The following is a 17,660-nucleotide window of genomic DNA, read 5'->3' on the forward strand; positions in this document are numbered from 1 at the left end:
TACAGGGCAACCAAAGTGACCTTTTAAAATGTAAATCATATCAGTCCCCAAGTTTAAAACAGCTAGCCATTGCACTTACAATAAAATCCAAACTTCTGATCTTGGCCTATAGGATTCTACAGCTACCTACCTCTCTAAACCTCCCACATTTTTTTCTCCCTCCCTACATCCTAGATACATTGGCCTTTTCTTTTTCACCCACCATACCACTCTCCTTCCTATTGGCATTTGGACTTCCGATTCCCACTGTTTGGGGGCACTCTTCCTCTAATATTCCAAGGATTGGCTTCCTGGGAAAAATCAAGGAAATATTATCTCCCCAGAAAGGATCACCCTATGTGACTCAATTTTTCTCATTTTTCTTCCAATAGTCTATCCCATTGTCATTTTTTTTTTTTTGGAGTAGGAAGCATATTTGAAATGATCTCATTTCATTTTTTAATTGATATTCATCTATTTCAATAGAATATTAATATTCCTTTACCCAGTTCTAACTATATACCCAGCAGTGTTATTAGCACTTTACATGCTATCGACCCATTTAATTTGCACAACCTACAAGGTAGGTATTATTAGTACTCCAGTTTTATAGATGACGTGCCTGAAGCTCACAAAGATGAAGTGACTTCACTTGCAAAACTGCATCTCACTTACTAGCTCTGGAAAGAAACCTCCAGACCAACTGTTAAGCCAGGAATAGACCAGCAGCAGCCCCTCTCCAAGGATGTTAGAAATGCACACTCAGGCCTCATCTCTGACCCAATGAATTAGAATGTGCAGCTTAACAAGAAGATCACAAGTGATTCTTAAGTATAAAGTTTGAAAAACACTCAACAATATATCAATTTCCTAAGTCTCACCTCTAAAGTAATTCAACACACACACACACAGCCATACTCCAAGCCCAGGAAGCCAGGTCTAACAAGATCACAGGTGATTCTTAAGTATAAAATTTGAAAAACACTCAACAATGTACCAATTTCCTAAGTCTCACCTCTAAAGTAATTAATTCAACACACACACACACACACACACACACAGAGCCATACTCCAAGCCCAGGAAACCAATCACACAACAGAAGAGAGTACAGGAAGCCAATTACACAACGGAAGAGAGTACTGGAGCGGTCAAGAGGTTTTCCTTTATTGGGGCTGCTGCGGCAAGCAGAAATCCCTTTTGTCTGGCAGCCCAAACCCCACCTCATCCCAGTTCACCCCACCTCCTTTTTAGATCTCCCTCACTAAAGTGGAAGCTTGCTGTGCCTAAACTAGGCAGAGCTTTGGAGACTTTGATGGGAGAAGAGACGGGAGGCCGACACACGGGGAGAACGCAAACCATTCTGGTATCATTCCCTAGCCTCAACAAGCCCAGCCTTCTGCCCTTAAGAAAAATGGCTGTCGGCGTAGCTCCACTTCCGGCCACGGAGCCAAACAAAATCGGGGCGGAGAAGAAACCGGAAGTGACCGCCCTTTTGGCACTCCTCCCACCTCCTCTCCTTTTCCCAGCTTCTCCTGGGAGGATGAGGAGGCCTGGGGGCTGAGGCTGGTCTACGGTTGCCGGGTGACAAGTTGGAGCCGGGACAGTGTGAGTGCTCGCTGCCTCGGCCGTCGGCCCGTTCACTTCGCTCGGGGTGACCTTCGTGCGGCCAGGGACAGGGGGCGGGGAGTCGTGCGCCGGAGCTCTGTGACGAGGCGCCGCCGCCGGTCTGCGGGAAAGGAGCTAGCGAGCGGATTTGCGAGCGGGGCCCTCGGCCGGGTCGAGCCCGCGGAGCCCGCGAGGCCGGAGCCCGGGGCCTGGGGAGCCGGGTCTGGGGCTGGCGCTCGCGAGCCGGTGGTGAGGTCCGGTCCCTAGCTCCGCGGGCGGGGCTCCAGCGCCCGGTGTGGAAGGCCTTTCCCCAAGGTAGGTGTTCACACCCGGTTGAACCGGGTCGTTGCCCTCACCCCGCTTTTCCCACGCAGCTCCTTCACTAAGTCATTTCCTGACCCTCTGGAAGGCTCGGCCTTTTTTTTTTTGTGGCCACTCTGCTCCATTTCACACGCATACATACCGGGAGTAGACTGGCGTGTAATCGTTTTTGTTTGGTGTCTTTTTCATGAGAAGTTACCAGAAAAGGAAATTTGTTATAACTTACATTCTTTGAAGTTCTTGGTGCTTTGGCTGGAAACGTTAATGCTCGCTTTAAGCCTTGCCTGCTTATTTGTTGTGATGAGAACTAGTTTTTTTTTAAACGTCGGAATTACATTATGATACTGGAATTTTGTTTTCTCACTCTGGGTATCCACCTCCACCCGCTAGAGCTCCAGGTTGAGAAACTTGTTTGCGAACTTGCTTTATCTCACTAACCCTGTTACAGTTTTCCACTATTAGTTTCATCTTCACCAAAAGGAAATAGGTAGAAATTGCAACCAAGATTTTGGCCAATAGAGTTAGTTATTTTAATGGGCTGTCACTGAAAAGTAGTCTTTAATTGCTTGTCTAAAACATTTCTCAAAAAATTATCCAAAAGTATTTTGACAGTTTATTTCACTGGGGAGTTAATGTGGTAGGATGGTGTCATTAATTTGCATGTCTTTGTCATATAGTTTAACTTGTGTTTTTCTTTTTTCTTTTTAAAGATTTATTTATTTTAGAGAGAGACACAGGGAGAGAGTGGGAGGGGGGAAAAGGCCGGGAGAGAATCTTAAGCAGAAAGCAGACCCCCCCCCTCCCCCCCCAGCATGGAGGTTGACGTGGGGCTGGATCTCAGGACCCTGAGATCACAACCTGAGCGGAAACCAAGAGTCGGATGCCCACCCAGGCACCCCTAATTTGTACTTTTCTAACTTTTAATTTTCTTCCCCCAGTAACATAATGGCAGAAACTGCTTCTCCACTGAAGCACTTTGTGCTGGCCAAGAGGGCAATTACTGCAATCTTTGACCAATTACTGGAGTTTGTTACTGAAGGATCCCATTTTGTGGAAGGTTAGTTTCTCTAAGTTTTGAAAAGAATATGGTTGAAAGTATATGCAGGTACTTTATCCTTTCACCCTTAGTTACTGAACACCTATACGAGGCATTGCTCTATATTCTTGGAGAGATGCCCTAACAAATAAAATCCTTTTCTGCCCTCCGAAGGAAGAAGATTAAGTGGTATTGATAACCTAAGATATAAGTGGTTGTATGTATGACACCACTAAGCTCTTTATTATATTAATAATGCATTTAATCCTCATATCAATGCTGGGACAGATTTTAATTGCAATTATATTTTATTATTTTTTAAAGATTTTATTTATTTATTTGTCAGAGAGGGAGAGAGGGCACAAGCAGGGGGAACGGCAGGCAGAGGGAGAAGCAGGCTCCCCGCTGAGCAGGGAGCCCAATGTGGGACTCTGTCCCGGGACCCTGGGATCATGACCTGAGCCACGGGCAGACGTTTAACTGAGCCACCCAGGCGTCCCTAATTGCAATTATTTTAAAAATGAAGAAACCAAGGCACAGAAAATTTAAACAACTTGCCCAAGATCACCTAGCTAGTAAATGCCCAGACTAAAAATCAGGCAGCGCACATTTAAGCCATTATACTTATCTCTTCCCCAAGTCGGCTGTCAGCCTAGATCTCAGACCTATCTTCTCAGATGAGGCTGGAATGTGGTGGGGGAAAGGGACAAAAAAGTTTTCTTAAAGTGAGTGTAACCGTTCAAACAAGGTTGGTGAGGGATGTCTTACTGGGGAATACTGCTTTGGAGGTAACTGTTGAAATCTTTTCTGGTTCTTAAGATTACATGACTGTCAAGGGTACAATGAAAAGCGAGGGATTCTATATACTTCAGTGACATTGGGGAAACATTTGGTAGGTTGGTAGAGTCAAACTTTTTGAGGATAGCCCCTGTAATTTTTAATCATTTTGATATTTTGGGGGCTGGATTCTTATGACCTGTTGCAACAAGGCATTCACCTTTTATCAAATATTCAGATACTGTGGCATTTTTACTTTTCAAAATGGCCATGTTAATGTAGAGCAGAGCCAAAATATGCGAAATGTGTGCATATCTTAGATATTCCCTTGTATAATTAACCCAATATTCATTTTTGTCACTTTTTCTAACACCATTTCAATTTTGTAGCAACATACAGGAATCCAGAACTTGATCAAATAGCTGCTGAGGATGATCTGATAGAAATACAGGGTTATAGAAACAAGCTTTCCATCATTGGTGAGGTGCTGTCTCGGAGACATATGAAAGTGGCATTTTTTGGCAGGTAATCCTTTATTGTTTCTCTCAAGGGTAGTTTCCAGAAATCAGCTTTTCTAAGTCATATCTCCAACTTTGTTTCTGATATTTCAGCAAGTGGTATTCCTACCCCTTTGCGCCACAAAGAGTTTCTCCCTTTGCTAAATGTTAAAGCTATTAGCATGAGAAAGCATTTGTTCATTTTAGCTCTTGGTATAAAATGAAACTTTCTAAAGGTCAGTTGTATTTTTACTTTTTAAGGATGCTGATGTCTAAAAATCAGCTTCTTAGCCAGTCCAAAGAATAGAAATACAGATGATATGCATAACTTGTGACTTTCTAAAGTTTCTCTTATTTATCAGGTGTGTCTTCCAAAAGGATTCTCAGCCTCACGATTCCCAGAGGGAGAATAGGAAATGCCATTTGTTAACATAACTATCTGGAGTGATAGAGCGATCTCTGACACAGCTCATGTTCATTTAAGAATCATTTGTTAACTTCCTGTGTACTGTGCACTCTGTTAGGCACTAGGGATTCGAAGACAGATGAGTAGGCCCGTATCATGTGTTGAGTATCAACAGAAACATTTACTCACTAAACTAACTTTTAAGCCCATCTTAGGGCTTTTTTAGTACTTGTGATTTCCTATACTTAGAATTCCCTTTGCCTTGTTTTATCTATGTCTGGCTCTTTCTCACTCTTCAGATCTCATCCTAAATGTTACAACATCAGAAACCTTCCCTGACCGTTGTATCTAAAGTATTCCTTCTCATTTATTCTCTTCTAAAGTGCCCTGTTTATGCCCTTTAAACCTTTTCCACAAAGCTGTGCTGGGTTTTTGTGTGTGTTTTTTTTGTTTGTTTGTTAGTTTTTTTTTGTCTGCTTCTCCTGCTTGACCTTACTCTCAGGGCCTTACAGAGTGTAGTATGAGGTAGGTCCATAAATAGGCCCTAACTCAGATTAGGGTGGAGTGGGAATGAGAAGGAAGAGGGCTCCTGGTGAGGTGATGACTCCATTGTCCTATTTGAGAAGGAGAAATAGGTAATAGCTTTGGATATGAAAAAGGTCCAGCCCAGATTTAAGGAGATGGGGACTTTAGACCACAGCTTGTGATGGGAAGAATTTGGGGTTGTGATTTCAAATTGTCACAAGAAGCAAGAAAGATAAAAAAGGTAAGGATAGCTATATGGGAAAGGTGGGATTTGTGTTCCTCTATTTTTCTGATATGTACATTCCTAATATCTGTGTAGATCAGGTTGGCAACTTTTTTGTAAAAAATGCAATCTGATGAAATTTCTACAAAGTTTGAATTCTAAAAAGGTTGGCCTTCAACCCAATGAAAGAATAAAGTTTTTACTGTTATGTTTTATTTTCATGGTTTTATATATTCTTCAGGACAAGCAGTGGGAAGAGTTCTGTTATCAATGCAATGTTGTGGGATAAAGTCCTCCCTAGTGGGATTGGCCATACAACCAATTGCTTCCTGAGTGTTGAAGGAACTGATGGAGATAAAGCCTATCTTATGACAGAAGGATCAGATGAAAAAAAGAGTGTGAAGGTATAATATTTGACTATTAGCAACCACATGTACCTGAAATAATGTCCTTGTTCTTTTTAAAAAAAAATTTTAAGATGTCTACATTGCTGGAGATGGAAGAACCATTAATGTTTCTATTTGTAGCTTTAAAGCCATCACTAATATTTTGAATTCTCTAAAATTTTTTTGCTTCAGAGCTAAATCATTAGAAGAATGTATCTTAAAGCATACCTTATTAGAAAAATAAAACTTGTCCTTAAAGTAAATTAGAGTTAAGAGTTTATTACATTTTAAAATAATGTTCCCAGTGAAAATAACATTATTGAAGTGTATTGTTGCTATTTAATCTCAAATCTAATTTCATCTTTTGAAAGAAAACTTTGTTTAAAAATTTGGCTCTGGAATGTTTTTGATGCATGTCTGTGCCTTTTGAAACTATTTTATCTTTGGAACGTTTATGAGCACATTCATGAATAAATGTAACAGTTTTATCAGAAAGGGCCAATGGCAATTCCCTACCTTCCATAAATTTCTTTTTTTTTTTTTTTTTTAAAGATTTTATTTATTTGACAGAGAGAGAGATAGCGAGAGTAGGAACACAAGCAAGGGGAGTGAGAGAGGGAGAAGCAGGCTTCCCGCTGAGGAGGGAGCCCAATGTGGGGCTCGATCCCAGGACCCCGGGATCATGACCTGAGCCGAAGGCAGATGCTTAACGACTGAGCCACCCAGGCGCCCCCCTTCCATAAATTTCTTAAGGAACCCAGTGCCACTAGGTTCCTTTAGCCAAAAGAAGGGAAAAAAGTGTTTCTCAGTATTATCACTTTCTCTTAAGTCTTCCCCGCCCCCCCCCCAGTTTCTCTTAAGTCTTAAGATCTCTCCCACAAATGCAGTAGTTCAGTGTTTAAAATCCATGCCATATTAGTTTTTGCAAAACTGAGTTGAATTCACTGGTCTAGTTAATTGTTCTGTGAGTTTGCTGTTTGATTTAACTCAGGTAACTCAATTTGTGTAATACCCTTTAGATTACGAGGAATAAAGGAGGTGATGTTTAAGAAAATATTTTCAAAGTTTTAACCCATACAAATGACGGAATCACTTATTTCTTAATCAGGATTTTTACCAAATCAGAATTCAAACTGGCCTTAGATCCTTAAAGTAAAATGTATATGATATTTTAAAGTAATCGTCTCCTTTTTCTTGGTCTGTGCTCTCTACTTCCAATCCACTTCCTTCATGCTCTTTTGCTCCTCTCCCCAACTCCAAAATTTCAATTTGTTTACCTCAAGTTGTGGCCTGCTTTAAGGTACAGACTTTGAGTCTTGTGCTGTAGTAGTTTACTTAGTAAAAGAAATGGAATATTAACAGCTAATAAGCTTACTAAGTACCAGGTAGTATTCTAAGTACCTGCAGTAACTCAAACCTCACCACAACTCTGTCAGATAGGTGCTTTTATTTTTTATTTATTTTTTGTTTTTGTTTTTAAAGATTTTTAATTTATTTTTTGACAGAGAAAGAGACAGCGAGAGGGAACACAAGAAGGGGGAGTAGGAGAGGGGGAAGCAGGCTTCCTGTGGAGCAGGTACCCGATGCGGGGCTCCATCCCAGGACCCTGGGATCATGACCTGAGCCGAAGGCAGATGCTTAACAACGGAGCCACCCAGGGATAGGTGCTTTTATTATCTTAATTTTATAGACCAGGCATCAAGATTTTAGTACAAGTTTATAATTCTATCAAAAAGTTTATGAAAGCAAGCAAAAATAAAACCTAGCTAACATTGTCACTATGGAGATTCACCTCAACCCTGATCAGGACTATTGTGCCAATTTGAAAATAGATGTTTCCCTTTAAAAATGGATACCCCTACAGTTCATTTGTATGTGTGCTGGTGTCCTTTCCTTGAATATTAATTTTATATTAAGCCCTTTGTATCTATTGTATATTTAACACATACATGAATGGTATTAAAGTAACACATTAATAAATTAGCATATGTCAGAAATCATCTTGAGAAACAGAAATATTTTAGTGAATTCAAATGGAAAGAGAAGGCATAGTCATTGATGTCAAGCAGGCTTATGTAAGTAAATAACTGCCTGCTGAAAAAAATCCTTTATTAAAAGGATATGTCTTGAGCTTCTCTTGTATTGTTTTAGTCTTATTATTCTGGTGTTTTTAAACTATCTTAATAATGTTTCTTCTATTTTCACCCCTTACTACTGAGCAGTACATTTTAGAAGAGACAGAAAATACAAATGGGCAAAAATAAACTCCAAAACTCACATGCTTCCTAAAGCCAGTGGAAACTTCCTTGTGGTATAGAGTTAAATGTGTTTGTATTTTGTAAACAAAATGGTTTCATGTGTGCTGTTTTGACTTGCCTTTTTTCTCTTAATATACTGTAAATTTGTTTTCATACATATAATATCAATTTCAGGTGTTACATAGGATTCCATTGCCAGAATTCACTTATTGGGCATTTATAGAGTGTTACCAGCTCTGCTTATTTTTGCAGAGTGGATGAGTAAACTGTTTTAAGGATATCTCCTCCCCCCCGCCCCCGCCCCCACCCCCCTTGGTAATTCTAAAACTCAGTTTCTCAAGATTGCTGAGATGGTTTTATTTCAGATTATTTAAAGTTCTGCTTTTTGTATATGTTTTGCAAAAATAAATATACCAAATCATAGTGTTTTTAATTTTTATTGAGTTTTATTACAAGCAGAGTTTTGTTTTTTCTTTCCCTCCCACTTTAGACAGTTAATCAGCTGGCCCATGCCCTTCATATGGACAAAGACTTGAAAGCTGGCTGTCTTGTACATGTATTTTGGCCAAAGGCAAAATGTGCCCTCTTGAGAGATGACCTGGTTTTAGTGGACAGGTAAAATTACATATGAATTGCATTTTCTCCTTGTAAAAGTTTATTTAATAGAATAGTATTGCTTGCACTGTGAATTGTGTAAGACTGATGAATCACAGACCTGTATCCCTGAAACAAATAATACGTTGTATGTTAAAAAATTAAAAAAAATAGTATTGCTTGCTTTAGCATATAATACATAAAAATTTAAATGTTTAGTTGCTGCTTTGTTCTCATTTGTTAGATTGTTAAGGAGCAGATAAGGTGTTGGTTTATGTTTTTTACTGGTTACATAAATTGCCAGTTTCTTAGTCTAATTCTATTAGGAGAAATTTCAAGGATAGTGAAACTTTTTTTCCCCTCTAGATTGTAGTTTGGGTAAGTAGCTGGGCCTTAGAGATTATCTAATTCTAGATAACGAGGTAGGTAACTCTGATTAGGTAAATTTTTTTAACTAGTAATACATTTTTTTTTTTTTTTAAGAATTGAAAGAACGCACTTATGCAGTGGGGGAGGGGGGCGGCAGAGGGAGAGAATCTCAAGCAGACTTGGCACTGAGTTTGGAGTCTGATACAGGGCTTGGTCTCCCCACCCTGAGATCACAACTTGAACTGAAACGAAGAGTCCAGCGCTTAACTGACTGAGCCACCCAGGCACCCTAGTAATAAATTTATGCTGAGACCCGTTTCCCAAAATAACTTACTGGACAGTTTACATAGCTTTTCATTGTTCAAGAATTAATTGAATACTTCTGGAATTTTGTTTTGACTCTTCTGATGAGTCTTCATTTATTATGTGTTCTTTTACTACATTGGTGCTAAGTAAAATGATAATGTACATCTGCTAAGCAATGTCCTTAACTAAAAAAGGTAGTTAAATGATTTTTCATAATTTTGGTATGCTCTTTTGTTTTCTCGGTTAAAATTTCAATGTTGTATGGAAACCGTTTTGGTTTTGGTGATGGGCTTTTAATTTTGCTTTATTTCATGGCCAGACTATGTCCATGACCGCAGCCTCTCATCTTGCCACATTGTCACAGGATACATCAAGCCAGTGTGTAGATAGTTGCACTATAATTTTTATAGTATAGATAGTATATTAAACTTAGGTCTTAGCAGAGGGTGTTTTATTATTTATGCTCATGAGCACTTAAATATTTTCTGAGCTGTACTGGACACAGCTGCTTGCACCTTTGATTTTGGTTATATATTAGCCTGTTTGGTTTTGGTTTTGGTTTTTTTAGTACTTTTCATCCACCCAAAGCATAAGGATTTAAAAGATTAAAATATTGACCATGTTACTTACTTTGTCAAAAATCACAAGGTTATTTATTTTATTTTTTGTAAGATTTTTATTTAGTTATTTGACAGAGAAAGATACAGCAAGAGAGGGAACACAAGCAGAGGGGAGTGGGAGAGGGAGAAGCAGGCTTCCCACCAAGCAGGGAGCCTGATGCGCGGCTCGATCCCAGGACCCTGGGATCGTGACCTGAGCCGAAGGCAGATGCTTAATGACTGAGCCACCCAGGCGCCCCTATTTGTTTTTATTTTAAAGATTTTATTTATTTATTAAAACACGAGCAGGGGGGAGAGCCGGAGGGAGAGGGAGAAGCAGGCTTCCCACTGAGGGATCTGATGACATGGGGCTCCATCCCAGGACCCTGGGATCGTGACCTGAGCTGAAGACAAACCTTAACTGACTGAGCCACCCAGGCGCCCAAGTTTATTTCTTTTTAGTAAATAAACTATTTTTTTTTTTAAGCATTTGTTGTCAGTTGGATAGGCTCTGAGATTTCTTTGTCAGCAGAATAAATATTGAAGTTTATAAAACACAATCAGCTTGCCACAAGTGCTCTCTTATAGGTGAAAAAGTAAATCTCTTAGGCTTTGTGCTAAAAACTGGTAGAAATCCTGTCCTTTAGACTTCAATTTATAAAAGTTTAAAAAAATGTCTTTCTATAATCAAATTTTCTTTTTAAAAAATATTATAAAATACAGTATTCTCTTACTCCCATTAGTCCGGGTACAGATGTCACTACAGAGCTGGATAGCTGGATTGATAAGTTCTGCTTAGATGCTGATGTCTTCGTTTTGGTTGCAAACTCTGAATCAACACTAATGAACACGGTAGGATTTAATCACATTACTATGTTTGAGTGGTAGGAAATGAGTGTCTATTCTGAAAAGTGAGGGAAATCCAAATCATGGATTAAAAAGAATCCAGGGTAAACAAAGGAGTTTGTGTTTCCATGGGACTGGAAAAGCTGATGCTGGTCTTCTTGAGTGTTCCCATTGGGAATCTAGGGTTTGATGGCTCTAGCTTCTAGTAAATCTTTAAGTTCAAGGTGTGACACATGTGTGGTGTTGCCATTGATTGTGGTTATTTGCCAGTTTCAGAAGGAATGGGCACCAGAATTGTTAGGCTTTTCATACTTCTAGTCTTGTCAACCTTTCGCAGCTTTACGTGTGTACACTCTAGGTTCCAGCTTACCTGTGTACATTCTACGCCACTGTCAAACCTAATAGATTAGATTATTTATCCAGGATGTCTAGAGCCAGACTCATCCCACATAAACTTCAGAGTTTATAGATATCTAATATCCAAAACTATGGTATGATTTTTTAAAACTGTTATTCCTCAGAAGCATATTAGTGGCCAAGCACCATTATAACCTAGATGTTACCAGCAAAGACCTCTGTTTTGCCACTGTTACTCGTTTTTGTATAACCTGATCTATATCACGTGGACCAGGCTGCTGTGACAACATGGACAGTTGTTTATAATCTCATGAGAACTGATTAATGTTTTAAATCTTTTTTAGAACAACCTCATTATTTGGATATTGATAAATAAGCTTTGATGTACATTCTGACTTCTATGTCTTTGTTTATGCTATTCTTTGCCCACAATTCTTCCCCCGCTCCCAGCTTCTTATTTTTCAGAAAGCCATTATCAGTACTTTTAAGCACATCTTTATCACCATTCCCTTCTTTATGGAGTTTTTCCTAATTCCAACTAGATATGGTGTTTCTTTCCTTTAAATAAGCATAGCATGTATTTATAGCATTTAAGGCACATACGTTTCTCTGTTGCTTATTATGATGTACATAGGTCTTACACTGTTATTAATTTACTTAGTCTAAATCTTTAGAAAGATTTGAGGTAGCTTTTTGAAAATATGGACTGTAATACCCAATATCGATTGTGTTCTGCACAATAGTAGAGACAAATATTTGTTAAATTGAATTTCAGAAAAGACTCATGGCAGGAGCAGGAAAATCTTCAGTTTTGCCTTCTTATAATTTAGTTTTCTCATCTTTGAGAAGTGTAATGTTCAGTGCTTTGGGATCCTTTATCAATGGGTATTAATCACTGTTGTCTAAATGGTTCAAACTTTTAGATTAGAGCTTCAACTATAAATGTAAATATAAAATAGCTGTTAAAAGTGAACATACTCTTGGGTATTTGATGTTTTTTAGGAAAAGCAGTTTTTTCACAAGGTAAATGAGCGACTTTCCAAGCCTAATATTTTCATTTTGAATAATCGTTGGGATGCCTCTGCATCAGAGCCAGAATATATGGAAGACGTAAGTTATTTTTTCTTTTAAGTTGTGAAATATAGTCATGTACGTTATTATCTGAGAAAACAGTATACCTTATAGAATAGAACGTCCTCTAAGTAGCTGTTCTTTTACTTGAGAAAAGGCTTATGTGATAGAGACCAGAATATTAAGCTACTTTGGAGGAAAATTGTTATAGAAGTACTATATAATCATTTTAGATATTGAAACTCTGTTTTGTTAAGTGTTTTATTGAAGTGTAACGTAACAGAAAAGTGTGCAGATCCTAAGTGTCCAGCTCAGTGAATTTTATAAATTGAACACACCTGTGTCAGGATACAGCTCAAGAAGCAGAACATTCCCAGCACCCTCTTCCAGTCTCTGTCCTCCCTCACAAGAATGAGCACTTACCATGACTTCTGACACCTTTGATTATTTTTTTTGGTTGTTCAACTTTATGTAGTGGAATCATACAGTATCTACTTTTGTGTCACGTTTCTTTTACTCAGCATTACATTTGTGATATGCATCCATACTCTTGTGCAGAGTTGAAGTGCATTGTCATTACTGTACAGTATTCCAGCCTTCGAATAACTACATTTAATTTATTCATTCTGCTAGTGATGGGCATTTGAGTAAATTTCCTGTATTTAGCTGTTACGAGTAGTGCTGCTGTACATATTCTTACATGTGTCTCTTTGATGCACATAGGTATATGTTTCTGTTGGGTATATACCAGTGGTTCTCAACCTGAGGGGTTGGGCAGTTTTGATCTCCAGGGAATATTTGGCCATGTCTGAAGATATTTTTGATTGTCACAGCTCTGGAGTGTGCTACTGGCATCTGTTGGGTAGAGGCTAAGAGCTGTTAAAAGTCTCATAACAGAACAGCCCTCCCAACCAAAGATTTATCTGACTCAAAATGTCAGTACTGCAGAGATCAGTAATCTGTGAGTATATATCTAGGAGTAGAATTGCTGGACTATAGGTAGAGAATATGCTGTTTCAGTAGACACAGCCCAAGAGTTTTCTAAAGTCTTGTACCGGTTTATACTCCCAAGCAGATTAAGAGTTCCAAGTGATTTATATATCCTTACCAACACTTGGTGTTTTTGGTTGTTTTATTTTTTATTTTTTATTTTTTTATTTTTTTTACATTTTATTTATTTGACAGAGAGAGAGATAGCGAGAGCAGGAACACAAGCAGGGGGAGTGGGAGAGGGAGAAGCAGGCTTCCCGCCGAGCAGGAAGCCCGATGCGGGACTCGATCCCGGGACCCCGGGATCATGACCTGAGCCAAAGGCAGACGCCCAACGACTGAGCCACCCAGGCGCCCTGTTTTTGGTTGTTTTAAATTTTAGTCATGCTGGTGGTTTTAGAAACTTTTTTTTTTTTTTAAGATTTTATTTTATTTGTCAGAGAGAGGAGGAGAGTGAGAGCAAGCACAAGCAGAGGGAGTGACAGGCAGAGGGAGAAGCAGGCTCCTGCCAAGCAAGGAGCCCGATGTGTGACTTGATTCCAGGACTCTGGGAACATGACCTGAGCCGAAGGCAGAAGCTTAACCATCTGAGCCACCCAGGCGTCCCTAGAAACTTCTTTTTAAAAAGAATAGGGCACCTGGGTGGCTCAGTCGGTTAAGTGTCTGCCTTCGGCTCAGGTCATGTTCCCAGGGTCCTGGGATTGAGCCCCACATCGGGCTCCATGCTCTGTGGGAAGCCTGCTTCTCCCTCTCCCATTCCCCCTGCTTGTATTCCCTCTCTCGCTGTCTCTGTCTCTGTCAAATAAATAAATAAATAAATCTTTTAAAAAAAAATTGAGAAGAATAGAGTATCTGGAATTTGGTCTGTGATCTATAAAAAATATTTAATTTGCCTGATTAATTTCTTTTTCTGATTTTGATCATAGTTTTTCTTTACAAAAAAAATTAAAATTTACACTATCCTATCACTGTTTACATGTTAGATTATTTGCTTTCATTCTTTCCCCCACCCCCAAAATTGGAATTTTGTTTCATATGAAGTTTTATATCCTGAAGTCTTAAGATAGAGGTCTGTTATCGTAGCCACAATCCTAGAGGCTAGTACTAAACCCTAACTAGTTTCACCCTTAGTCCTATTTTTTATATATATATATATATTTTTTTAATAAAGATTTTATTTATTTATTTGAGAGAGAGAATGAGAGAGAGAGCATGAGAGGGGTGAGGGTCAGAGGGAGAAGCAGACTCCCTGCCGAGCAGGGAGCCCGATGCGGGACTTGATCCTGGGACTCCAGGATCATGACCTGAGCCGAAGGCAGTCGCTTAACCAACTGAGCCACCCAGGCGCCCTATTTTTTATATTTTTAAAGTTTGAAGTAATCTGTACACCCTACATGGGGCTCAAACTCACAACCCCAAGATTGAGTCACATACTGTACTGACTGAGGCAGCCAGGTGCCCCTCTTAGTTCTAATTTTAATACCTAAGTGCTAATCTTAAACCTAACATTGCAACCCTAATCCCTAGCTAATGCATTCTCCCCAACTTTAATTCTCAGTGCTTTAAGAAAAATAGACATTTATGTTCTGATTTCACAATAAAAATAGCTTAATTGTAGCAAATTAATTGTAGCACTTATTTTCTGGTATCAAAGATATTAATAGCTTCGTTGTAAGAAAATTTGGAAAATAAGCATAAGAAATAAAAATGCCACCTGGTTTGTGGTTGTTGCCTGCATGCCACCTGTTAATTTTCAGAGATATATATACACATTTCTTTTTTGTAGTATAGTCATATATGTCAGTAACACAGAAATAAGAACCTTTTCCCATGGCAGTAAGTACTAATATATGTCTACAATATGTTGGAAAATGGCTGCATAGTATTTGGTGGCCCATCAGAATTTTAAATGGTCAAAGAAGGATCATTACTTTAAGAGAAAGTATTCTGTCTATTTATTAGAATTTTTGGATTTGTTAAGTAATATGGGAGCTATTACTTATTATAATATCACTATAAATGGAGTTTAGTATAGGCCGATAGCTGTCAGTTACATTTGTTTAATTACTAGAATTATTTCAGTACCCTGTTTTCTCTAGGTACGCAGACAGCACATGGAAAGATGTCTACATTTCTTGGTGGAGGAGCTTAAAGTTGTGGATCCTTTAGAGGCACAGAATCGTATTTTCTTTGTTTCTGCAAAGGAAGTTCTTAGTGCTAGAAAGCACAAAGCACAGGGGATGCCAGAAGGTGGTATGTATTATTATAGATTGTCTTTTGAAATACAAGTATAGTTATAGAAATAACATGCTAGAAATCTTACCTTGCTGTATCCTAGGTTTTAAACTCTTCATGTAAATATTATAGGTGGGGCACTTGCTGAAGGATTCCAGGCAAGATTACAGGAGTTTCAGAATTTTGAACAAATCTTCGAGGTAGGAATTTTGTGAATGTATTCACTAATATAAAACCCTAACATTGGTTGGAGAATGATCATAATCTTCTGTTTCCACTATTTATCTTTGTCAAATAACGTTTGCTTGCTGTTATTTAGTATAGTTACTGCTACAGCAAGTGAAGCAAGTTTGAAGAAAGGAAGTCACTGCAAAATGGATGATCCGTAAGAATTGAGAATTAAAGATTGTAATTTCTTATTTTTTCTTATGTAGTTGTATTTAAATGGGAAACTGTTTTTCTGATATTGCATGTGTGGTGCAATGAGTGAAATTCTCTTTATTCAGTAATTTAAGGCAAGATTAAATAAATGTAATTGCTGTTGGAATGGGTAATGAGCAAAGTGAAGATTTATCTTTTTCTTTTGTACCATACTGTTGATAGAGAATGTAGTTAACGTCATTTGACAAAAGTTTATTACATTTTAAACTGTGTTGTCACCTATTTATTCTCCACATTTTATGTCAAATGTCCTAAATGAAAGAATACAAAAATAATTATGATACAGGGTATCCTATAGTTTAGGAATCTGGTAGGAACTACTGGCGCACATGAATAGCTAATGTATTTGCAGCATTGGGAAGGAAGGATACTTCCTTGTATTTTGGTGTAGGCATTTTATTCAGAGACATTAAAACATCCTACATTTGAGTGAAAAGTTCTTTAGATGTTAATTTCCAAACTCTTATTTAGCCCTATTTAATCTAGCTCTGCTTAGATTGATATCCCCTTTTCACCCATGAATGAACACGAAGACTTCAGAACCTAAAAAAACTTCTTTCTGTAATTATTCTTCCTTTAAGTCGTAACAGCTTTAATAGTAAGGACATGAATGTTGAATGTACTTGGCAGAATTTTTTAAATTAAACATTTGCTATCTCCCATCTTTAATTTGGTGAGTTGGAGATAGACTGTTATGTAGATGAAAACATAAAGAAGGAAAGCCCACTAGTGGCTATCTTGGTAAGATCTCTCTAAAGTCAGAGGCCCCTGGGATATTAGCATATGTTGTCCCAAGCTAATCTGTAGATTACATGAAGGCCCAGTCACTCAGAGACCATTGTTTATATTCTTTCCTTTTTGCTTTCACAAGATTCAGTGCTCTCCTTACTCTTTCTCAGTTATTTCATCCATGGGGAAAATACTGGGGAGAGGATGTATTGTTCTGTCTCCCTTTGTCTTATTTATTGACATTTTCTTTCTTTCCTTCTTTCTTTGTGTGTTAGATATTTGTCATTGATTTCTCCTGCCAGGTCATATTGTTGTCTTACGCATTTATAACCTCTTTCATATTGGTTCCTGCTACCCAGACAGAATATCTCCTTGAAGAAGTGGGAATGAGAAGAGTAAAAGCTGTGCTGTAGAGCACTGGTTCCTAAACCTTGGCTGATCATAAGAATCACATGAGGTGCTTTAGAGAACTGCAGACTCCTGAATTATCCCAGAGACCAATCGAGTGGGGCTGGGATGGACCTAGGAATCCGCATATATTCAAAGCTCCCCAAGTCATGGCAATAATCAGGCAGACCTAGGAATTACCGTTTTTTAATGTTTTTAGAAGAAACTTGGCAGTTTTTTATTGTAATAGTTCATTTGGGAATCTAAGAATTATGTACGGAAAAAACTATGTGCAAGAGCTTTTACATAAAGTTGTGGAGAATGTCAGACCTTAGAGTTTGAAATGTTTGTTCAATTAAAAGTATGATAGATTTAATATGAGAATCAGCTAGAAATTATTCGAACTTACCTAAAAAAATAATCAGATGAGCAAAAAGTCTTGTCTTGGTGGCCAAAGCATTTTTTGATGATTACATTGACAACTCTTCAACTTTTTTTCCAGAGTAGAATGTGTTACTTCTTAAATCAATTTTGGTAATTTAAGATTTGATATAACTTGGGACATTTTTAAGAATTTACAATTTAGTAGGATAAAATTGTTCATTTTTAAAAACTTCTGTATTCTTTCTCAGTTCTTTATAGACATAATGTACATATTTGTGCACACGTGTATATATTCTAACCTTAATTGGATTTGCCAGTGATTTAACTACTCTGCTTTA

General features: G+C 38.2%; 1 protein-coding gene across 3 annotated transcripts in view; it reads left to right on the forward strand.

The window, feature by feature from the left end:
- Positions 1–1,456: 1,456 nt before the first annotated feature.
- Positions 1,457–17,660, forward strand: part of MFN1 (mitofusin 1) — a 33,649-nt gene continuing 17,445 nt past the window's right edge. Inside the window, exons 1-9 of one of the 3 annotated variants that reach the window (XM_081829765.1) lie at positions 1,457–1,585; positions 2,845–2,963; positions 4,109–4,244; positions 5,612–5,774; positions 8,505–8,629; positions 10,626–10,734; positions 12,088–12,195; positions 15,246–15,399; positions 15,514–15,581. In XM_081829765.1, the coding sequence (XP_081685891.1) occupies positions 2,852–2,963; positions 4,109–4,244; positions 5,612–5,774; positions 8,505–8,629; positions 10,626–10,734; positions 12,088–12,195; positions 15,246–15,399; positions 15,514–15,581 (975 nt within the window). In that variant the 5' untranslated portion in view covers positions 1,457–1,585; positions 2,845–2,851. Of the gene's footprint in view, positions 1,901–2,844; positions 2,964–4,108; positions 4,245–5,611; positions 5,775–8,504; positions 8,630–10,625; positions 10,735–12,087; positions 12,196–15,245; positions 15,400–15,513; positions 15,582–17,660 lie in introns of all 3 variants that reach the window. The other 2 variants (XM_081829768.1, XM_081829759.1) reach the window with 2 other exon arrangements.

The sequence above is a fragment of the Leptonychotes weddellii genome, chromosome 1, assembly GCF_054177405.1.
Source record: "Leptonychotes weddellii isolate Sample4059 chromosome 1, ASM5417740v2, whole genome shotgun sequence".
Classification (NCBI taxonomy): Eukaryota; Metazoa; Chordata; class Mammalia; order Carnivora; family Phocidae; genus Leptonychotes; species Leptonychotes weddellii.